This window comes from Salvelinus fontinalis, chromosome 27 (genome assembly GCF_029448725.1).
Source record: "Salvelinus fontinalis isolate EN_2023a chromosome 27, ASM2944872v1, whole genome shotgun sequence".
Lineage (NCBI taxonomy): Eukaryota > Metazoa > Chordata > Actinopteri > Salmoniformes > Salmonidae > Salvelinus > Salvelinus fontinalis.
Window position 1 is genome coordinate 27,159,317 of NC_074691.1, and position 25,000 is coordinate 27,184,316.

Below are 25,000 nucleotides of genomic sequence, written 5' to 3' on the forward strand. Positions count from 1 at the left end.
ACGTAACGTAAGGTAGTCAACCCTGCTAGCTAGCCAGCTAGCCACCGATTAGCAGCACTGTAGAAACGATTACATTACAACGGAACGACTTGTTTTGTGTAGTGTTAGCTAGCTACATAGTTTTCTTTGCTAGCTTTGTATCTAAGATAATTGTGTAACTTTGAGTAATTATCGGTTAGCTAGCCAGCTATTTTCGCCTGCCGCGCTGCCGTCCTCCTACCTAGCCAACACTGCTAGCTAACACTGCTAGCTAGCTAACTCCTACCGAATAGCAGCACTGTAGAAACTTACATTACAACGGAACGACTTGATTAGCGTAGTGTTAGCTAGTTGTCTTTGCTGTCCTTGTATCCATGATAATTGTGTAGTTTAGAGAAATTTAGAGAAACTGTCGAGGTCACCTAGCCAGCTTCACTTTCAACAACGCAGCTACTGCTAGCCAGGCTACTTCACCAGCCAGCAGTACTATATCATTTTAGTCAATAAGATTTTTAATTTTATTGATTTTTTGCAACGTAAGCTTAACTTTCTGAACATTCGAGACGTGTAGCCCACTTGTCATTCTAATCTCCTTTGCTTTAGCGTAGCCTCTTCTGTAGCCTGTCAACTATGTGTCTGTCTATCCCTGTTCTCTCCTCTCTGCACAGACCATACAAACGCTTCACACCGCGTGGCCGCGCCCACCCTAACCTGGTGGTCCCAGCCCGCACGACCCACGTGGAGTTCCAGGTCTCCGGTAGCCTCTGGAACTGCCGATCCGCGGCCAACAAGGCAGAGCTCATCTCAGCCTATGCGTCCCTCCAGTCCCTCGACTTCTTGGCACTGACGGAAACATGGCTCACCACAGATAACACTGCTACTCCTACTGCTCTCTCTTCGTCTGCCCACGTGTTCTCGCACACCCCGAGAGCTTCTGGTCAGCGGGGTGGTGGCACCGGGATCCTCATCTCTCCCAAGTGGTCATTCTCTCTTTCTCCCCTTACCCATCTGTCTATCGCCTCCTTTGAATTCCATGCTGTCACAGTTACCAGCCCTTTCAAGCTTAACATCCTTATCATTTATCGCCCTCCAGGTTCCCTTGGAGAGTTCATCAATGAGCTTGATGCCTTGATAAGCTCCTTTCCTGAGGACGGCTCACCTCTCACAGTTCTGGGTGACTTTAACCTCCCCATGTCTACCTTTGACTCATTCCTCTCTGCCTCCTTCTTTCCACTCCTCTCCTCTTTTGACCTCACCCTCTCACCTTCCCCCCCTACTCACAAGGCAGGCAATACGCTTGACCTCATCTTTACTAGATGCTGTTCTTCCACTAACCTCATTGCAACTCCCCTCCAAGTCTCCGACCACTACCTTGTATCCTTTTCCCTCTCGCTCTCATCCAACACTTCCCACACTGCCCCTACTCGGATGGTATCGCGCCGTCCCAACCTTCGCTCTCTCTCCCCCGCTACTCTCTCCTCTTCCATCCTAACATCTCTTCCCTCTGCCCAAACCTTCTCCAACCTATCTCCTGATTCTGCCTCCTCAACCCTCCTCTCCTCCCTTTCTGCATCCTTTGACTCTCTATGTCCCCTATCCTCCAGGCCGGCTCGGTCCTCCCCTCCCGCTCCGTGGCTCGACGACTCATTGCGAGCTCACAGAACAGGGCTCCGGGCAGCCGAGCGGAAATGGAGGAAAACTCGCCTCCCTGCGGACCTGGCATCCTTTCACTCCCTCCTCTCTACATTTTCCTCTTCTGTCTCTGCTGCTAAAGCCACTTTCTACCACTCTAAATTCCAAGCATCTGCCTCTAACCCTAGGAAGCTCTTTGCCACCTTCTCCTCCCTCCTGAATCCTCCTCCCCCCCCCCCCCCCCCCTCCTCCCTCTCTGCAGACGACTTCGTCAACCATTTTGAAAAGAAGGTCGACGACATCCGATCCTCGTTTGCTAAGTCAAACGACACCGCTGGTTCTGCTCACACTGCCCTACCCTGTGCTTTGACCTCTTTCTCTCCACTCTCTCCAGATGAAATCTCGCGTCTTGTGACGGCCGGCCGCCCAACAACCTGCCCGCTTGACCCTATCCCCTCCTCTCTTCTCCAGACCATTTCCGGAGACATTCTCCCTTACCTCACCTCGCTCATCAACTCATCCCTGACCGCTGGCTACGTCCCTTCCGTCTTCAAGAGAGCGAGAGTTGCACCCCTTCTGAAAAAACCTACACACGATCCCTCCGATGTCAACAGCTACAGACCAGTATCCCTTCTTTCTTTTCTCTCCAAAACTCTTGAATGTGCCGTCCTTGGCCAGCTCTCCTGCTATCTCTCTCAGAATGACCTTCTTGATCCAAATCAGTCAGGTTTCAAGACTAGTCACTCAACTGAGACTGCTCTTCTCTGTATCACGGAGGCGCTCCGCACTGCTAAAGCTAACTCTCTTTCCTCTGCTCTCATCCTTCTAGACCTATCGGCTGCCTTCGATACTGTGAACCATCAGATCCTCCTCTCCACCCTCTCCGAGTTGGGCATCTCCGGCGCGGCCCACGCTTGGATTGCGTCCTACCTGACAGGTCGCTCCTACCAGGTGGCGTGGCGAGAATCTGTCTCCTCACCACGCGCTCTCACCACTGGTGTCCCCCAGGGCTCTGTTCTAGGCCCTCTCCTATTCTCGCTATACACCAAGTCACTTGGCTCTGTCATAACCTCACATGGTCTCTCCTATCATTGCTATGCAGACGACACACAATTAATCTTCTCCTTTCCCCCTTCTGATGACCAGGTGGCGAATCGCATCTCTGCATGTCTGGCAGACATATCAGTGTGGATGACGGATCACCACCTCAAGCTGAACCTCGGCAAGACGGAGCTGCTCTTCCTCCCGGGGAAGGACTGCCCGTTCCATGATCTCGCCATCACGGTTGACAACTCCATTGTGTCCTCCTCCCAGAGCGCTAAGAACCTTGGCGTGATCCTGGACAACACCCTGTCGTTCTCAACTAACATCAAGGCGGTGGCCCGTTCCTGTAGGTTCATGCTCTACAACATCCGCAGAGTACGACCCTGCCTCACACAGGAAGCGGCGCAGGTCCTAATCCAGGCACTTGTCATCTCCCGTCTGGATTACTGCAACTCGCTGTTGGCTGGGCTCCCTGCCTGTGCCATCAAACCCCTACAACTCATCCAGAACGCCGCAGCCCGTCTGGTGTTCAACCTTCCCAAGTTCTCTCACGTCAACCCGCTCCTCCGCTCTCTCCACTGGCTTCCAGTTGAAGCTCGCATCCGCTACAAGACCATGGTGCTTGCCTACGGAGCTGTGAGGGGAACGGCACCTCAGTACCTTCAGGCTCTGATCAGGCCCTACACCCAAACAAGGGCACTGCGTTCATCCACCTCTGGCCTGCTCGCCTCCCTACCACTGAGGAAGTACAGTTCCCGCTCAGCCCAGTCAAAACTGTTCGCTGCTCTGGCACCCCAATGGTGGAACAAACTCCCTCACGACGCCAGGACAGCGGAGTCAATCACCACCTCCCGGAGACACCTGAAACCCCACCTCTTCAAGGAATACCTAGCATAGGATAAACCAATCCTTCTGCCCCCCTCCCCCCCTTAAAAGATTTAGATGCACTACTGTAAAGTGGCTGTTCCACTGGATGCCATTAGGTGAATGCACCAATTTGTAAGTCGCTCTGGATAAGAGCGTCTGCTAAATGACTTAAATGTAGATGTAAATGTAAATGATTACAGGCAACAGCTGCACTGAGCTAAAGGCTAGATCTGCTGCTATCAAGGAGCAGGACTCTTACCTGGAAGCGTATAAGAAATCCTGCTATGCCCTCCAACAAACCATCAAACAGGCAAAGCGTCAATACAGGACTAACATCGAATCGTACTACACCGACTCTGACGCTGGACAGACGTGGCAGGGCTTGCAAACCATTACAGACTACAAAGGGAAGAACAGCCGAGAGCTGCCCAGTGACATGAGCTACCAGATGAGTTAAACTACTTCTATGATCGCTTCGAGTCAAATAACACTGAAATATGCATGACCGCATCAGTTGTTCCGGAAGGCTGTGTGATCACTCTCTCCGCAGCCGATTTGAGTAAGACCTTTAACTTCTTGACGCACGGATCCCTTTAGCGGGATCATTTTCATCAACAACCTCTGAATTGCAGAGCGCCAAAAAAAAAAAAAATTGCTAAACATTTTTAGATTCATGAAATCACAAGTGCAATATAGCAAAACACAGCTTAGCTTGTTGTTAATCCACCTGTCGTGTCAGATTTTGAAAATATGCTTTACAGCGAAAGCAATGGAAGCATTTGTGTGAGTTTATCAATCACTAGACAAAACATTACAAACACCTAGCAGCAATGTAGATTGGTCACGAAAGTCAGAAAAACAATAAAATGAATCACTTACCTTTGATGATCTTCGGATGTTTGCACTCACGAGACTACCAGTTACACAATAAATGTTCCTTTTGTTCGATAAAGATTATTTTTTTAATTAAAAAAACTCAATTTGTTTGGCATGTTATGTTCAGTATTCCACAGCCTTAGGCAGGTCATCAAGGGTTGAGGAAAATTCCAAATAGTATCCGTAAAGTTTGTAGAAACATGTCAAACGTTTTTAATAATCAATCTTCAGGTTGTTTTTAACATAAATAATCGATAATATTTCAACCGGACGGTAAACTATTCAATAACAGAGATAAAGACAATGTCGAGCTACAACTTTCGCGCGCATGAACTAATGGAAGGACATTCAGCTATCCACTGACGCGATTTGATAAATCTCGCTCATTTTTCAGAATAAAAGCTGAAACTATGTCCAAAGACTGTTCACAAACCTGAGGAAGCCATGGGAAAAGGAATCTGGTTGATATCCCTTTAAATGGACAAAAGGCAGGCAATGGAACAGTGATTTTTCAAAATAAGAGGCACTTCCGGGTTGGATTTCCTCAGGTTTTCGCCTGCAGACAGACAATATGTTCACAGTTTTGGAAACTTTTGAGTGTTTTCTATCCTACTCTGTCAATTATATGCATATTCTAGCATCTGGACCTGAGAAATAGGCAGCTTACATTGGGAATGTTATTTTTCCAAAGAAAAACATTCTGCCCCCTAGCTTCAAGAGGTTTTAAACAGATCAACATTCACAAGGCCACAGGGCCAGAGGGATTACCAGGAAAGTGTACTGCGAGCATGCACTGACTAACTGGCAAGTGTCTTCACTGATATTTTCAACCTCTCCCTGTCCGAGTCTGTAAAACCAACATGTTTTAAGCAGACCACCATAGTGCTTGTGCCCAAGAACACTAAGGTAACCTGCCTAAATGACTACCGACCCGTAGCACTCACGTCTGTAGCCATGAAATGCTTTGAAAGGCTGACAACACCATTATTCCAGAAACCCTAGACCCATTCCAATGTGCATACCGCTCCAACAGATCCACAGATGATGCAATCTCTAATGCACTCCAAACTGCCCTTTCCCACCTGGACAAAAAATAACACCTATGTGAGAATGCTATTCAATGACTACAGCCCAGCGTTCAACACCATAGCGCCCTCAAAACTCATCAATAAGCTAAGGACCCTGGGACTAAACACCTCCCTCTGCAACTGGATCTTGGACTTCCTGATGGGCCACACCCCAGGTGGTAAGGGTAGGTAACAACACGCTGATCCTCAACACAGGGGCCCCTCAATGGTGTGTGCTCAGTCCCCTCCTGTACTCCCTGTTCACTCATGACTGTAACGCTAGGCACGACTCCATCACCATCATTAAGTTTGCCGATGACACAACAGTGGTAGGCCTGATCACCGACAACAACAAGACAGACTAAAGGGAGGAGGTCAGAGACCTGACCATGTGGTGCCAGGACAACAACCTCTACCACAATGTGATCAAGACAAAGGAGATGATTGTGGACTACAGTAAAAAGAGGACCGAGCATGCCCACATTCTCATCGACAGGGCTGTAGTGGAGCAGGTTGAAAGCTTCAAGTTCCTTAGTGTCCACATCACCAATAAACTAACATGGTCCAAGCACAACAAGACAGTCGTGAAGAGGGCACGACAAAACCTATTCCCCCTCAGGAGACTGAAAAGATTTGTCATGGGTCCTCAGATCCTTAAAAGGTTCTACAGCTGCACCATTGAGAGCATCCTGACGGGTTGCATCACTGCCTGGTATGGCAACTGCTGGCCTCCGACCGCAAGGCACTACAGAGGGTAGTGCATACGGCCCTGTACATCACTGGGGCCAAGCTTCCTGCCATCCAGGACCTCTATACCAGGTGGTGTCAGAGGAAGGCTCTAAAAGTTGTCAAAGGCTCCAGCCACCCTAGTCATAGACTGTTCTCTCTGCTACCACACGGCAAGCAGTACCGGAGCGCCAAGTCTAAGTCCAAGAGGCTTCTAAGCAGCTTCTACCCCCAAGCCATAAGACTCGTGAACATCTAATCAAATGGCTACCCAGATCATTTGCATTGCCCCCCCTCTTTTACGCCGCTGGTCCTCTCTGTTATCATCTATGCATAGTCACTTTAATAACTCTACTGTCATGGGCATATTATCTCAACTAACCAGTGCCTCCGCACAGTGAATCTGTACCGGTACCCCCCTGTATATAGATAGTCCCGCTATGGTTATTCTACTGCTGCTCTTTATTTGCTTGTTTTTCTTATTCTTATCCATATTTTTTTTAACTGCATTGTTGGTTAGGGGCTCGTAAGTAAGTATTTGACTAAGGTCTACACCTGTTGTATTAGGCGCATGTGACTAATGCAATTTGATTTGAAGTCTATAGTTAAGGGAAAAATAGCAGTTAAGAAGACATTTCTTCTTAAGAAGGTTTTGTGAATCTGGGCCCTGTCCTCAGCCTCTCATCACCAGGGTTTTAATGAATAACTTACTGTATATGAGAAATTAAACAAATCATCAGGATGAGTTAGACTCGCTGCCTGCTAAGTGTGAATGTGAACAGAATAACCTCACAGAGGATTATATGAATGAAAAATAAATACAAAATCATGTTTGAGTGGAAAACATCAGAGAATATTTTAATATGGTTTTGTAATGTAAAAGAGTTGAGCAGAATCTGTAGTCTGGTGTTACACGTGTGTGTGTGTGTGTGTGTGTGTGTGTGTGTGTGTGTGTGTGTGTGTGTGTGTGTGCGTGTGTGTGTGTGTGTGTGTGTGTGTGTGTGTGTCCATGTTGACAGGGACACTGAATGTCACAGGTTCAGGAAAAGCTTGGCATTCAGATGTCATTTCCCTCGACTCAGACTTCTGATACATCCATCAGGGAGCCGCATAAATAAAGTAGACGCAAACACACTGCTGGAGACCACTTTGGTGTGTGTGTGTGTGTGTGTGTGTGTGTGTGTGTGTGTGTGTGTGTGTGTGTGTGTGTGTGTGTGTGTGTGTGTGTGTGTGCGTGCGTGCGTGCGTGCGTGCGTGCGTGCGTGCGTGCGTGTGTGCGTGCGTGCGCTTATCCATGTGGTATGGTGTTAGGCAGACTCCATTCCCTTTGTGTGGTAGGGTTCAAGGTTCACCAGTTTTTCCCATGTGGCACAGGCAACAGCCTATTCTTGTCTCTCTCTCACTCTATCTTGCTCTTTCTCCTTCCCTTCCTCTACTTTCTCTGCCTCTCCATCTCCCTGTCTGCTCTCCCCCCTCTCTCCCTCTCACTCTGTCCTTCTCTCTTCGTTTTCACCACACCACAACCACCTTGGTACAACACAGATTTATAATGTCTATTCCTCACAGTTTCAAGCCAACGAGCCGTATAGTTCCATACAGTTCCATACCGTACCATACAGACCTGTCACATGTTTCTTGCTGCATTGACTTTTGCACAGCCCGCAGGGAAACAAACACACACGCAATACAAATAAATATAGGCCTTTTATCTAAGGAGAACCCTTCTTATTGGTGCAACCTTTGGAAATCCAATGTGTTTTGATATTGAGTTCTGATACAGAACCTAACAGTCATTAACTAGTCAAACTGATGGAATATTTAACGATGAATTAACTATTCATAATGAGTCTCTATGTGTTGTTGAATAATGCAGAGATCCACTGCTGCTTTGTTTGAACACAGCCCTCTTCACTGCTTCTATTAAGGCCAGAGAAAACAAAAAAAATGCACTTCCAACAGCAGGATCGGCGCCAACATGTTATTCAACTTTTAGATAGTCATAAAGTATACAATTAAAGTTAATCAATGTGGTAGTCGCCGGTATGCGTGGTGGGTTTCACCAAATAACTTATAGATTTACCACCGCCATCGACTTGCTGGTAAATGACTCTATCCAAGATTCCGGTTTACAACCAACACGTTCACTGGCCTTTGCTGCTGCGGCAACACAGTTCGTTCGACGCAGCTAATCAATTCATCATTGTTCTATAAAAACTGGTTATTAAAATGTTAGTAAGCATAGTCAGAGAAAAATATTCATGTTAGAGTGTAGCCCCTGCGAGCTGTCGTTCTCGCCTTCGTGATTGCAGAAAGGAAAATTAATTAAAAACAATAATCGTATAATTTTTTGCTCTTTTTATCCCTTTATCCTCATCTGGGTGTCGTTTGATGTATGTCAGTTAGAGCCGCTGCTATGCTCGGGGCGAGGATCACACAAAAGGCACAAAAGGTGGGCATAACGTGGTATGGAGGAAAGGAACACGACAAACAGCAGAACAGGGACCTGGAAAATATAAGTATGGGACACTGCTCAGGGGCTGAGAGGAGAAAATAAGAGAAGAGAGAGAGAGAGAAAGGAGAGGAGATAGAGGGGGGAGAGAGATAGAGAGAGAGAGAGGGGAGAGAGAGAGAGAGAGAGAGAGAGAAAGGAGAGGGGAGAGAGAGATGGAGGCAGGGAGGGAGAGAGAGAGGATTCATTTGTTCTAATCCCGACAGACAACCGCCACGGTCCAGCCAGGATGGATCTCTGTCCATCTCTACTCCTTCCTCTCTATCCCTCTCTCCCTCCCTCTATTCTCTCCTCACAGTCGCAGGGCTTCACATAATCTCACAAGTTTTAATAAGAACATTAGAGTTTCACAGCTGGAGATATGATTTGTGCCTTTGCTTTGCGTTTCTATTAGAGCCAACACATATTTCCTGGATACTGTGGTGAGATGAGATGAGTCCTCTCAATCCTTCCCTACCTCCCCTTCTGGCTCGGCCAGTGCGAGCCGGGCAGTGAACAGATGCAGGTTTTTACATATCAAAGCTGTCAACTGGGCCCCGCTCGGCTCCTTCCATCACGCCTCTAATGCTCTTTGCTTTAGAGGACTGTACCTCGGCCCTTGATCGAGTTACTAAACGCTGCGGCTTTGCTCCTGCTCCCTCTCTTACTTGTTCATGCTGCGATCTGGAGAAGCAGGCGAGAAGAACGTCTCAGAGGGATTGGCTCACTCTCACACCGCGGGAGACAGGCCGAGAGAGAGAGAGAGAGAGAGAGAGAGAGAGAGAGAGAGAGAGAGAGAGAGAGAGAGAGAGAGAGAGAGAGAGAGAGAGAGAGAGAGAGAGAGAGACACTATACTGTAGACTACTTTATCACTGACCTCAACCCAGCGTCTCTCAGATCATTCAGTCAGCCCACTGACACTCCTATCAGACAACAGCAAAATCACAGTCTTGACCAGAGAAATACTCAATCATGAGGCATTAAAGCCAAAGGAACTGAGTAATATTAAATGCTATAGATGGAAGGAATGTAGTGTGGAAACCTACCAGAAAACAATTAGGCAACAACACATTAAATCCCTTCTTAACAACTTCATGGACAAAACATTTCACTGTAATAGTGAAGGTGTAATTTGGCAGTAGAAAATGTTAACAGTATATTTGACCTCTCAGTTTCCCTAAAAATGTCAAACAGAAAACCGAAGAAAATTAACAACAATGACAAATGTTTTGATGAAGAATGCAAAAACATAAGAAAGAAATTGAGAAACTTGTCCAACCAAAAACATAGAGACCCAGAAAACCTGAGCCAACGCCTTCACTATGGTGAATCACTAAAACAATACAGAAATACACTACGGGAAAAAAAGGAACAGCACGTCACGTCAGAAATCAGCTCAATGTATGTCACGTTCCTGACCTGTTTTCCTTGTTTTTGTATGTGTTTAGTTGGTCAGGGCGTGAGTTGGGGTGGGTAGTCTATGTTAAGTGTTTCTATGTTGGGTTAAATGTGTTGCCTGATATGGTTCTCAATTATAGGCAGGTGTTTGACGTTTCCTCTGATTGAGAACCATATTAAGGTAGGCTGTTCTCACGGTTTGTTTGTGGGTGATTGTTCCTGTGTCTGTGTACGTCGTTTGTTATTTTGTAGTTTATTCAAGTGTTCTTCGTGTTCGTCTTTATTTAATAAAATCATTATGTATTCAACCAACGCTGCATATTGGTCCGATCCTTCTCTCCTCTCCTCGTCTGAGGAGGAGGAGGACTACGACTGTCGTTACAATGTAATTGAAGAATTCATAGACTCTAACCACTTCTGGAAAAATTGGAAAACACTAAACAAACAACAACATAAAGAATTATCTATCCAAAATGGAGATGTATGGGTAAACCACTTCTCCAATCTATTTGGAATACAAATACACATCTTAGAATCACCTATTAAAGACTACCAGAACCCACTGGATTCTCCAATTACCTTGAATGAACTACAGAACAAAATAAAAACCCTCCAACCCAAAAATGCCTGTGGTGTTGATGGTATTCTCAATGAAATGATAAAATATACAGACAACAAATTCCAATTGGCTATAATAAAACTCTTTAACATCATCCTTAGCTCTGGCATCTTCCCCAACACCCAAATCCACAAAAGTGGAGACAAATTTGACCCCAATAACTACCGTGGGATATGCGTCAACAGCAACCTTGGGAAAATCCTCTGCATTATCATTAACAGCAGACTCGTACATTTCCTCAGTGAAAACAAAGTACTGAGCAAATGTCAAATTGGCTTTTTACCAAATTATCATACGACAGACCATGTATTCACCCTGCACACCCTAATTGACAAACAAACAATCCAAAACAAAGACAAAGTCTTCTCATGCTTTGTTGATTGTTGATTTGTTGACTCAATTTGTCATGAGGTCTGCTATACAAATTGATGGAAAGTGGTGTTGGGGTGAAAACAAACAACATGATAAAATCCATGTACAAACAACAAACAACAAAAGCGCGGTTAAAATAGGCAAAAAACACACACATTTCTTCCCACAAGGCTGTGGGGTGAGACAGGGATGCAGCTTACGCCCCACCCTCTTCAACATATACAGTATATCATCGAGGGCACTAGAAAAGTCTGCAGCACCCGGCCTCACCCTACTAGAATCTGATGTCAAATGTCTACTGTTTGCTGATGATCTGGTGCTTCTGTCACCAACCAAGGAGGGCCTACAGCAGCACCTAGATCTTCTGCCCAGATTCTGCCAGACCTGGGCCCTGACAGTAAATCTCCGTAAGACCAGAATAATGGTGTTCCAAAAAAGGTCCAGTCGACAGGACCACAAATACAAATTTCATGTAGACACGATTGCCCTAGAGCACACAAAAAACGATACATACCTTGGCCTAAACATCAGTGCCACAGGTAACTTCCACAAAGCTGTAAACGATATGAGAGACAAGGCAAGAAGGGCATTCTATGCCATCAAAAGGAACATAAAATTTGACATACCAATTAGGATCTGGCTAAAAATACTTTTATGCAGAATTCTGCAAAAATATCCTCCTTGTACAATGTAAAACACCAAATATTGCATGCAGAGCAGAATTAGGCCGATACCCGCTAATTATCAAAATCCAGAAAGGAGCCGTTAAATTTTACAACCACCTAAAAGGAAGCGATTCCCAAACCTTTCATGACAAAGCCATCACCTATAGAGACATGAACCTGGAGAAGAGTCCCCTAAGCAAGCTGGTCCTGGGGCTCTGTTCACAAACACAAACAGACCCACAGAGCCCCAGGACAGCATCACAATTAGACCCAACTGAATCATGAGAAAACAAAAAGATAATTACTTGACACATTGGAAAGAATAAAAAAATAAACACAGTGGCAGAATACCTGACTACTGTGAATGACCAAAACTTAAGGAATGCTTTGACTATGTACAGACTCAGTGAGCATAGCCTTGCTATTGAGAAAGGCAGCCACAAAATGAGATGGAAACTGAGCTGCACTTTCTAACCTCCTGCCAAATGTATGACCATATTAGAGACACATATTTCCCTCAGATTACACAGATCCACGAAGAATTCGAAAACAAACACAATTTTGATGAACTTCCATATCTACTGGGTGAAATACCTCCGTGTGCCATCACAGCAGCAATATTTGTGACCTCTTGCCACAAGAAAAAGGCAACCAGTGAAGAACAAACACCATTGTAAATACAACCAATATTTATGTTTATTTATTTTCCCTTTTGTATTTTGATAACCCTTTGCACATCATTACAACACTGTATATATACATAATACAATATTTGTATTGTCTTTATTCTTTTGGAACTTCTGTCAGTGTAACGTTTACTGTTAATTTTTACTGTTTATTTCACTTTTTAATATGATCTATTTTACTTGTTTTGGCAATGTTACCATATGTTTCCTATGCCAATAAAGCCCTTTGAATTGAATTGAGAGAGAGAGAGAGAGAGAGAGAGAGAGAGAGAGAGAGAGAGAGAGAGAGAGAGAGAGAGAGGGAAAGATAAATGGGGAGGGAGAGATGGGGAAGAATAGTGGGAAAAGAGAGAGAGAGTGTCTGTAGAGCAGAAGTAAGGGGCCTGCATGGGAACTGAATACAGAACAGGAACACTGCTACAATCTAGCTGAATACAATGCATACTACTTACAGTATATAACATTGACCCCTTCCTCCCCCTTCTGACAAAATAAACAGTCACTTCTAATGGCTACTGTTGTTCAAGGCTTTTCATAGGGTTCAGTATCAACCTTTTGATGCCAGCTATGAGGTACTCTGATTGTAAAAAGTCATTGAAAATACACAGTAACACGTTGATTGATCTACCAATACTTAACTGCTGACTGGCTTCATTATAAACATTGCTTTGGGATGTTGGTGCTGATAAAACAATTGAATGTTCCTTTTTGACAAGGTCTGAAATGAGGTAGGGATCAGTCAGGTTAAGATTAGGACTACCAGACATGTCTGTAGTCCGCGCACGCACGCACGCACGCACGCACGCACACACACACACACACACACACACACACTCACACTCACACTCACACTCACACTCACACTCACACTCACACTCACACTCACACACACACACACACTCACACACACACTCACACACACACACACACTCACACTCACACACACACACACACACACACACACACACACACACACACACACACACACACACACACACACACACACACACACACAACCCCTAACCCCTAACCCCTAACCCCTAACCCCTCTCCCACTTATAACATTTTGGTTCGATTAATGGTATCTTGGCAGAAAACAATATTCTTCAGTCAGAAAGGATCATTCAGTTGTTTCAGACCCTCTTTTCAGACCTTTGTTAGTATGTCACTAACACCTGTCACACCACACAGGCCACCCTGAACCACCTTTACTGGTCACACACTTTTAGACCAGTAGATCTGTGCAGCTATAGCCTCAAGGGTGAATCCTAAATGGCACCCTATCCCTATATAGTGCACTACTTTTGATCAGGCTGTGGTCAAAACTAGTGCACTGCAATGGAATAGGGTACCATTTGGGACGCAACCTCAGTCTACTTCCTGAATATTCCTTCTGTCGCGCCCTGACCATAGAGAGCCCTTGGAAATAGGCCCTCAGTGAAAAATATCCCTCCGCCCTGAAGGTCCCATCTTCACTCCGAGCCAAAAGTAAAACTAGAAACAACAACATATGTAGCCAGGTAGCACATTTGGTTACTTGGAGTTTTGGGAACGTACGTTTTTTATTTCCCATTGGTTCAGGGAACGAAGCCATAAGTTTCCTGACCTTTAAATTTGAACGTTTTCTAAACGTTTTTGCCTATTCTGGGAATGTACAGTTTTAGGCTATAGAGAGGTTCTGAGAACATTTTTCTATGGTTCCCTGAAATGTTTTATTAACTGTCTGAGAACGGAAATTATAGGTTATTTCAAGGTAATTAAATAACATTCTGAGAACATGTTTCAATATGTCTTTTAATAACACTGCTAGCTTAGTTTGGGTTAACTGATGTTAACTTCTCTGGGATAGGTGGCAGTATTTTCACGTTCGGATGAAAAGCAGTCCAAAGTAAACTGCCTGCTACTCAGGCCCAGAAGCTAAGATATGCATATTATTAGTAGACTTTGATAGAAAACACTCAAAACTGTTTAAATCATGTCTGTGAGTATAACATAACTTATTTGGCATGCAAAACCCCGAGGACAAACCATTCTGATTTTTTTTTTTTGAGGGACCTTCTTGCAGTTCCTATTGCTTCCACTGGATGTCAACAGTCTTTAGAAATTGGTTGAGGTTTTTCCTTTGAGAAATGAAGAAGTAACACTGTTCAGAACGAGGGTAGAGAGAAGTGTACTCTTTGTTAGAGGCGCGTGACCTGAAAGCTAGCTACACTTTGTTTTCCTCCGGTATTGAACACAGATCATCCCGTCATCATTATTTACGTTAAAAAATACCTAAAGTTGTATTACAAAAGTAGTTTGAAATGTTTGGACAAAGCTTACAGGTAACAGGTAAAAACTGTGTTTTTCTGGATCAAATGCGCCAAATAAATGGACATTTTGGATATATATATCGACGGAATTAATCGAACAAAAGGACAATTTGTGAAGTTTATGGGACATATTGGAGTGCCAAAAGAAGAAGCTCGTCAAAGGTAAGGCATGAATTATATCTTTATTTCTGCGTTTTGTGTCGCGCCTGGAGGGTTGAAATATGATGGTCTGTGTTTGTTTGCTGGGGTGCTGTCCTCAGATAATAGCATCGTTTTGTTTTCGCCGTAAAGCATTTTTTAAATCTGACACGTTGCCTGGATTCACAACAAGTGTAGCTTTAATTTGGTATATTGAATGTGTGATTTCATCACAGTTTAATTTTTATAGTAATTTATTTGAATTTGGCGCTCTGCATTTTCACTGGATGTTGGCCAGTTGGGACGCTAACGTCCCACATATCCCAGAGAGGTTAAGCATTAGACTGTATGTCACGACTTCCGCCGAAGTCGGGTCCTTTCCTTGTTCGGGTGGTGCTCGGCGGTCGGCGTCGCGGCTCTTCTAGCCATCATCGATCCACTTTTCATTTTCCATGTGTTTTGTCTTGTTTTTCCTCACACCTGGTTTCAATTCTCTCAATCATTTTTTGTGTATTTAACCCTCTGTACCCCCCATGTCTTTGGGTGGGATTGTTTATTGTAAGTGCTTATGCACGTGTTGATTGGTGCGCGACGGGTTTTTGTACCCAAATGTCTTGTTCTTTTTATGCCGTGGGTTTTGCTGTTTAACTGCTCCGGCTATTACCAAGTTCTGCTCTCCTGCGTCTAACTTCCCTGCCACCGATTACGCACCCCTTACACTGTAGGATTTTAATATTCAGATCATTTTTTTCAGTTACTGGCACAGGCCATTTGAATGTATGGTATATTTCCATGGGTATGGCTCATGTTATAATAAGGAGGGATGATGATTCATTCAGAGGAGAATGGTACAATTTACCAACTTATTAGCTAGATGAGTTTGTGTTCCATGGTGAACATTATTCTTTAAAAAATTGCTTTCGAGATAGTTCATTGCGTTTTGTTTGAATATATGAAACCTTTTAAGTAACTGCATGCTGTTTTCAGTTTGTCGAGTCTGAGGAGGATAGCCATTTAACATCAAAGACGGAGGACATTTTCTATTTTTTCATGTCCTCTTAAAAGGGACAAAATAAATACAAAATCAGTAATATGGGCAAATTCTATTAGGATCGTTTCATCTTTGTTTTATCTGCATATTTTCCTGATGAGGAGAAGCAGCATGGCACGCCTTCTCTTCTACAAGCATAAGCAAGCCTGCCTAACAGATATTTTCATTAATGTGATTGATTGCGGAGGGTTGCTAAAAAGCTTCTGGACAGCCCTTTGAGTTAGTGCCCCCTTGTTATCTTGTTTTCTTTTATTCCAGATCTAATTGTGCTGCCCTAAGACAAACGATATGCAGAATAGTAGTCATCTCACCGCTGCCGCCGCACGATGCAAAGGCAGACTGGGTCATTACGACCTGTTGCTGGTAGTGGGAGTGACTGATCTCCCCTGGTACCGAACTGTCTGTTCAAGCAGTTGGCATACAGTTCGGACACTCATCGGTACAACACAAGACACGCAGAGGTCTATTCACAGTCCCCGGGTCCAGAACAGAGGCTGGGAAAAGCACAGTATAAACTGAGCAATGGCTACATGGAACTCTCCACCACCCCAAGGAAAGCCAAGCTAGGAATTAAACCAGTTTAAAAAAACAGATAATAGAACACCTTACTGCACAAAGGGGACTGTGAAGAGACACAGACATTTTATATATATTGTATTGTAATTTGCACTGTACTATGTATTGACATATATATTGTGTGTATGTACTAGTATGTAGGCTGTGTGTGACATTATAAAATGTATTTCAGTCCTTGACTAATAATGTTCCCTACTATGTATTATGTCATGTTTCATGTGGACCCCAGGAGTTAGCTGATGCTTCTGCAGTGGCCAATGGGGATCCTAATTAATACTAAATACCAAAGAATAGAGGGAAGAGGAGCTGCATCCATTAGAATGTATGATGGACTCTGATGCCTTTTATAAAATGGGATCCTATCGAACCACCTAGACAGAAGTCAGTCAATGTCTGTCAATTATCCTGGTGTCCCACGGGGAGACATGTTTCTTTGTAGCCCTGCACTAACACACCTGCTTCAAAAAGTATCTCAATATACTGTGTAATAACCGTTGATATGCGCTGCCTGTCATCAGTGTTATAATAACAATCAATTCTGAGAGAAAGCTAACACTGTTTAGTCCTCAAAGCACATCAAAACTTCATACATTTTCCTCACAGAGCCCAGTCATTAATTACCTAACGCAGATGTGATGGCCATAACAAAATAATAAAAAAGAACAAAAAAAGAACCTTGGTTACTTGAGTTCCTTCTCCATTATAATTCCATTCCAGTCATTTTGTGATTGTTTGCTCCATAACTGTTCTATAACTGGTTCATACTGTACTGTAAAGTCCAAATACACACCTACTGTAGGGACAGGTTCATGGATACAGATGAAGCCTGGTCTTGGACTATGAAGCCCTTTCAATGGAGAATCTCCTGTTTGTGATCATCTAGTTAGTGAGTATTTTATTGGCTTAGAGAGAATAAATATGGCAGTTTTGATTGGAACATTCAAGGGCTAAAGTGACTATCTAGCTAACTGGGTCATGTGAGAAAACAATGGGGATTCCAGCCATGAAAGCTCTAAAGCAGCAATAACAATAGACCAATCTGAATGTATGGCACACAGACCCAGAATCAACCCTTTCCATAAGTTTCCCTTATTTCCTATAATCACTTGCCAGAGAAACTGGTTGCCTTCACCCGGCTCCATGCATGGATTGCTTTAAATTCCCTCTTTCCCTCGTTCTTTTCTCTCCTGAAAAACATCCATGCCTGTGAATGAGTGACACCGCTTTGAATCCCTGTCTATGATTTTAAATATTCCATTCAAATGCACATAAATGAATTCAAAATAAGTACCAGCAGGAATAAATTAGCCTTCTTCTAATTAGGCGCTAAGCTATCTTTGAATGTCAGATCTTAAGGAGGAGGGTTTCAATGGAAGGCAGTACAGTACGGTACCAGAGCTGAGGGTCTGTTCTGAAACCTGCTGAGAGTGTGTGTGTATGTGTGTATGTGTGTGTGTGAGTGTGTGTATGCGTATATAACCCACTCCTCAGCCTCCTCTCAGCTTCACACACACAGGCCCTAGTCATGGATCATGTTAGTGCCTTTGTGTCCCTGTTAGCTGGTAGCTAGGCTATCCATCCCTCAGCTATAGCGCTGGTCATGCCCCTCTTTAAGAGGCTGAGAGGTGTGAAGGGGGTGTTGCCTCTATGTCTGAGAAACCTGACAGATATAGAGGATGGGACCAAAGGAGGCTGGTGGAATGATCTATAGGAGGACGGGCTGATTGTAATGTCTGGACTGAACATGTGGTTTCCATATGTTTGACGTGTTTGAAACCATTACACCCATTCCACTCCAGGGATTACCATGAGCCCGTTCTCCCCAATTAAGGTGTTAACAACCTCCTGTGGATGGGACTCATGTTCCTTGCCTTCTAAGGAAAATTGGATAGGTGTGTTGAGAGGAAGAGAAGTGTGGAGTGGGTAGAGAGAAAGTGCACCCGTAGAAAGAAAGGTGCTGGAACCTAAAAGGGTTACCGGCTGTACACATAGGAGTACTCTTCGAAGAACCATTTTTGGTACCCGATATAACCCTTTTGGGTTCCATGTAGAACCCGTTCCACAGACAGTTCTACATGAAACCCAAAAGGGTTCTGGAGGAGAAAGAAATGCACACCTGTTTAGGCGAGGTGCTGGCTAGTGGAGTAGAACACCTGTTTAGGCGAGGTGCTGGCTAGTGGAGTAGAACACCTGTTTAGGCGAGGTGCTGGCTAGTGGAGTAGAACACCTGTTTAGGCGAGGTGCTGGCTATTGGAGTAGAACACCTGTTTAGGCGAGGTGCTGGCTAGTGGAGTAGAACACCTGTTTAGGCGAGGTGCTGGCTAGTGGAGTAGAACACCTGTTTAGGCGAGGTGCTGGCTAGTGGAGTAGAAGACTTGAAAAACAACAGGAGAGCCGTAGAGTCTTGTATCTATGATCGTATGTTATCCAGTCATGTTTTTTACATGTTGTATTTATATCTGCCACACCCGGCCATGATTACAGACACCTGTGTAGGTCCTTTGACACTATATAAACTAGTGACCCGCATAGTTTGTCATTACTATAACGACGTACTCTGAGAGTCGGGAAGCAAGTTAAGGGAGTGAATATACTTAATAAATAAACTAACACAACAAGAACCACGAACAGTGCCCCAACATGACACAGATACAGAAACAACGACGACTGGGGAAGACACCAAAGGGAGTGACATATATAGAGCAGGTAATCAAGGAGGTGACGGAGTCCAGGTGAGTGCCATTATGCGCAGATGCGCGTAACGCTGGTGACAGGTGTGTGCCATAACGAGCAGCCTGGTGACCTAGAGGCCAAAGAGGGAGCACATGTGACAATTATAACCTGATGAAGACAGCTTGTCTGTCAAAACGTTGAGTTATTCAATTTTTGCATCTGAGCTCCAAGAGCGTGCAGCTCTCCTTTTCTTACACAAAGGTTTCCACCTGGAACCAAAAAGGGTTTTTCTTATCGGGACAGCCCATAACCCTTTTGGAAACTTTTTTTCTATCAGTGTGGGAAAGATTAGATCCATTGAGGCTGCTGTTCTGTTACACACATGCTGTAGGTGAGCACAAGCAAATAGACATTGAGTGTGGTCTTGTTTGAATGATGCAAAGAGATAGACCTGCCACATAAACAATCATAGGTATATCATTCAAATCAAAATCAAATCAAATTGTATTAGTCACATGATCCGGTGTAGACCTTACAGTGAAATGCTTACTTACGAGCCCCTAACCAACAATGCAGTTTAAAAAAAATACAAATAAGAAATAAAAGTTACAAGTAATTAAAGAGCAGCAGTAAAATAATATTAGCGAGACTATATACTATATACAGGGGGGTACCGGTACAGAGTCAATGTGTGGGGGCACTGGTTAGTTGAGGTAATATGTACATGTAGGTAGAGTTATTAAAATGACTATGCATAGATGATAACAGAGAGGAGCAGCGGCATAGAAGGGGGGAGGCAATGTAAATAGTCTGTATTCTTATGGCTTGGGGGTAGAAGCTGTTTAGAAGCCTCTTGGACCTAGACTTGGAGCTCCGGTACTGCTTGCCGTGTGGTAGCAGAGAGAACAGTCTATGACTAGGTTGGCTGGAGTCTTTGACAATTTTTAGGGCGTTCCTCTGACACCGCCTGGTATAGAGGTCCTGGATGGCAGCCCATTCAAACACAGCATACACTACTGTTAAAAAGTTTGGTGACACTTAGAAATTTCCTTGTTTTTTAAAGAAAAGCATATTTTTTGTCCATTAAAATTACATCAAATTGACCAGAAATACAAACAAATATACAGAAAAGACACAAGCACCCTTAAACTAACACACTCAGGCATGCTCCACACAACTCCACCCACACAAACCCCACCCCACACTCAAACCAACCCTCTACTCACATTGTACGATGAGCTCCACCACAGCTTCCCTGGGCTTCACGTTGAACCCATTGAACTGGCTGGTCTGGCAGCGGTAGGAGCCGGTCATCTCTCTGGACACGTTGACAATCCGCAGCACCCCGTCGTAGCTCTCCACCTGCAGGGTCCCATCCGGCATGGGCGCTTCCTTATCGGCCCGAGACCACAGGATAATGGGCTTGGGCTTCCCTGAAACCAGACACTCGAGCTCCACCGTGTCACCCTCCCGGACCACCAGGGGGCTCTTACCCCGCGGCACTGTCAGGTTGGGAGGAACTAAGAAAGAGAAAAACAGAGGAGGGACTGATATGGGAATCTAGAAAGTCGGCTGGCGGGGTAAGGGGGAATGGTCGACGGAGGGAGAGGTGGAGGGATGGGGAAGCGAATGAGCATCCATGTTGCGATGGATTTGATGGAGTTTGAGTTGATTGCAGCTCCGTTGAGTATTTGGTCACATATACACAATGATAGTATGAGTTGAGTTGAGTATCAGCAAGATACGCTGCTGGTATAGAGAACCATGCCACGGAGAAAGTTGGAGTGATGGCTGTTAGCTTGGATCAAAGTAGCTAGAGAATAGTATGAAAAGTCACCAAGCATGGTAACCAACAGGGAAAGGGTTAAATGTAAGTTAGTGTTGTCACAATACCAGAATTCTGACTTCGATACCGATACCAGGTTAGTATCACAATACTTGATACCAACACGATACTCGATAACAAAACGATACCAAATGATACCACGGCAAAAAAAGAAGGAAGATTTTTTTACATCAACATTTTTCAGACAGCCATGTATGCATTATTGAATCAATTATACAATCAATTTGACTTAATAGTTTATTTGAATGGTAAATCTCTATTGATAAATTGGGTAAATCAAGATGCAGTCCAGACTCCCAGTGCAGGCTAAGTGGGGAGCTAACATGATGCAGTCCAGACTCCCAGCGCAGGCTAAGTGGGGAGCTAACATGATGCAGTCCAGACTCCCAGCGCAGGCTAAGTGGGGAGCTAACATGATGCAGTTCAGACTCCCAGTGCAGGCTAAGTGGGGAGCTAACGTGATGCAGGCAGACTTCCAGCGCAGGCTAAGTCGGGAGCTAACAAGATGCAGCCCAGACTCCTAACGTAGGCTAAGTGGGGAGCTAACATGATGCAGCCCAGACTCCCAGCGCAGGCTAAGCGGGGAGCTAACATGATACTGCCCAGACTCCCAGCGCAGGCTAAGTGGGGAGCTAACATGATGCTGCCCAGACTCCCAGCGCAGGCTAAGTGGGGAGCTAACATGATGCAGTCCAGACTTCCAGTGCAGGCTAAGTGGGGAGCTAACATGATGCAGCCCAGGCTCCCAGTGCAGGCTAAGTGGGGAGCTAACATGATGCAGCCCAGACTACCAGCACAGGCTAAGTTGGGAGCTAACAAGATGCAGCCCAGACTCCTAACGCAGGCTAAGTGGGGAGCTAACATGATGCAGCCCAGACTCCCAGCGCAGGCTAAGTGGGGAGCTAACATGATGCAGCCCAGACTCGCAGCGCAGGCTAAGTCGGGAGCTAACAAGATGCAGCCCAGACTCCTAACGCAGGCTAAGTGGGGAGCTAACATGATGCAGCCCAGACTCCCAGCGCAGGCTAAGCGGGGAGCTAACATGATGCTGCCCAGACTCCCAGCGCAGGCTAAGTGGGGAGCTAACATGATGCAGTCCAGACTCCTAGCGCAGGCTAAGTGGGGAGCTAACATGATGCAGTCCAGACTCCCAGCGCAGGCTAAGCGGGGAGCTAACAAGATGCTGCCCAGACTTCCAGCGCAGGCTAAGTGGGGAGCTAACAAGATGCAGTCCAGACTCCCAGCGCAGGCTAAGTGGGGAGCTAACATGATGCAGTCCAGACTCCCAGCGCAGGCTAAGTGGGGAGCTAACATGATGCTGCCCAGACTCCCAGCGCAGGCTAAGTGGGGAGCTAACATGATGCAGTCCAGACTCCCAGCGCAGGCTAAGTGGGGAGCTAACATGATGCAGTCCAGACTCCCAGCGCAGGCTAAGTGGGGAGCTAACATGATGCTGCCCAGACTCCCAGCGCAGGCTAAGTGGGGAGCTAACATGATGCTGCCCAGACTCCCAGCGCAGGCTAAGTGGGGAGCTAACATGATGCAGTCCAGACTCCTAGCGCAGGCTAAGTGGGGAGCTAACATGATGCAGTCCAGACTCCCAGCGCAGGCTAAGCGGGGAGCTAACAAGATGCTGCCCAGACTTCCAGCGCAGGCTAAGTGGGGAGCTAACAAGATGCAGTCCAGACTCCCAGCGCAGGCTAAGTGGGGAGCTAACATGATGCAGTCCAGACTCCCAGCGCAGGCTAAGTGGGGAGCTAACATGATGCTGCCCAGACTCCCAGCGCAGGCTAAGTGGGGAGCTAACATGATGCAGTCCAGACTCCCAGCGCAGGCTAAGTGGGGAGCTAACATGATGCAGTCCAGACTCCCAGCGCAGGCTAAGTGGGGAGCTAACATGATGCTGCCCAGACTCCCAGCGCAGGCTAAGTGGGGAGCTAACATGATGCAGTCCAGACTCCCTGCGCAGGCTAAGTGGGGAGCTAACATGTCGCTGCGCTGATAGACAGGCTTGATCCGTCAGAAAAATTTGACAAAAATCCCCAAAATAACACAAATTGTAGTACATAACTGTTTTAGTGTCGAAAAACTACAGCAGTTTCGGTATACCGTGCAACACTAATGTAAGTAGGCAATGGAAAAACAATGAAGAGCTGAAAGGAATAAATATTTATTACAATAAAATAAAACTTAAAGGTAGAGTCAGCAATATTAAGTAGATGCACAAAGTAAAAAGCAAAGTAGTTCAATTTCAAACATCAACTAAGAGCGTTGGAGTGCGACGCTAAACTTCTTCGCTGTTTTGGTCTCGTGGCTAACACGTTGTAAGAATGTGAAGCGTAACCCAAGCACATGCGCAGATACTGTGTGTGACTGAAGAAATGTGGCTTGGCCCCTAAAACCCTCACAAACTTTTACAGATGCACAATTGAGAGCATCTTGTCGGGCTGTATCACTGCCTGATATGGCAACTGCACCGCCCGCAACCGCAGGCCTCTCCAGAGGGTGGTGTGGTCTGCCCAACGCATCACCGGGTGCCAACTACCTGCCCTCCAGGACACCTACAGCACCCGATGTTACAGGAAGGCCGAAAAGATCATCAAGGACATCAACCACCCGAGCCACAGCTGTTCACCCTGCTATCATCAAGAAGGTCAGTACAGCTGTATCAACGCTGGGACCGAGACACTGAAATACAGCTTCTATCTCAAGGCCATCAGACTGATAAATAGCCATCCCTAGAAGGCTTCCAAACGGTTACGCAACCCTGAACCTTAGAGGCTGCTGCCCTATATACATAGACTTGGAATTACTAGCCACTTTAATAATCGAACACTAGTCACTTTAATAATGTTTACATACTGCTTTACTCATGTCATAATATACTGTATTCTATTCTAATATATATTAGTCAATGCTATACCGACATTGATCGATCTAATATTTATATACATTACTGGTCAAAAGTTAGGACACACCTACTCATTCAATGGTTTTTCGTTATTTGTACTATTTTCTACATTGTAGAATAATTGTGAAGAAATCAAAACTATGAAATAACATGTATGGAATCATGTAGTAACAAAAAAAGTGTTAAACAAATCAAAATTGATTTTATATTTGAGATTCTTCAAAGTAGCCACCCTTTGCCTTGATGACATCTTTGCATACTCTTGGCATTCTCACAACCAGCTTCATGAGGTAGTCACCTGGAATGCAATTCAATTCACACGTGTGCCTTGTTAAAAGTTAATTTATGGAATTTCTTTCCTTCTTTATGCATTTGTGCCAATCAGTTGTGTTGTGACAAGGAAGGGGCAGAAGATAGCAATATTTGGAAAAAGATAAAGTCCATATTATGGAAAGAGCAGCTCAAATAACCAAACACAAACGATAGTCCATGATTATTTTAAGACATGAAGGTCAGTCAATCTGGAAAATTTCAAGAACTTTGAAAGTTTCATCAAGTGCATTCACAAAAAATCTGAAGTGCTATGATGAAACTGGCTCTCATAAGGACCGCCACAGGAAAGGAAGACCCAGAGTTATCTCTGCTTCAGAGGATAAGTTCATTAGAGTTAACTGCACCTCAGTTTGCAGCCCAAATATATGCTTCACATAGTTCGATTAACAGACACATCTCAACATCAACTCTTCAGAGGAGACTGTGTGAATCTGGCCTCCATGGTTGAATTGCTGCAAAGAAACCACTACTAAAGGACACCAATAAGAAGAATAGACTTGCTTGGGCCAAGAAACACAAGCAATGGACATTAGACCGGTGAAATTCTGTCCTTTGAGAAATTTGAGATTTTTGTTTCCAACCACCGTGTCTTTGTGAGACGAAGAGTAGGTGAATGGATGATCTCCGTTTCTGTGGTTCCCACTGTGAAGCATGGAGGAGGAGGTGTGATGGCGTGGGGGTGCTTTGCTGGTGACACTGTCTGTGATTTATTTAGAATTCAAGGCTTAATCAGTATGGTTA

The 25,000-nt window shown here is 45.0% G+C and overlaps 1 protein-coding gene across 4 annotated transcripts in view; it reads right to left on the reverse strand.

Annotated features, from left to right (window-relative positions):
* The window catches only part of LOC129825376 (MAM domain-containing glycosylphosphatidylinositol anchor protein 2-like), a 416,697-nt gene that overhangs the window by 149,610 nt on the left and 242,087 nt on the right, over window positions 1-25,000 (reverse strand). For 2 of the 4 annotated variants that reach the window (XM_055885438.1, XM_055885437.1), the window contains exon 9: window positions 20,396-20,716. In XM_055885438.1, coding sequence (XP_055741413.1) covers window positions 20,396-20,716 — 321 coding nt within the window. The remainder of the gene's footprint in view (window positions 1-20,395; window positions 20,717-25,000) is intronic. The other 2 variants (XM_055885439.1, XM_055885440.1) reach the window with 1 other exon arrangement.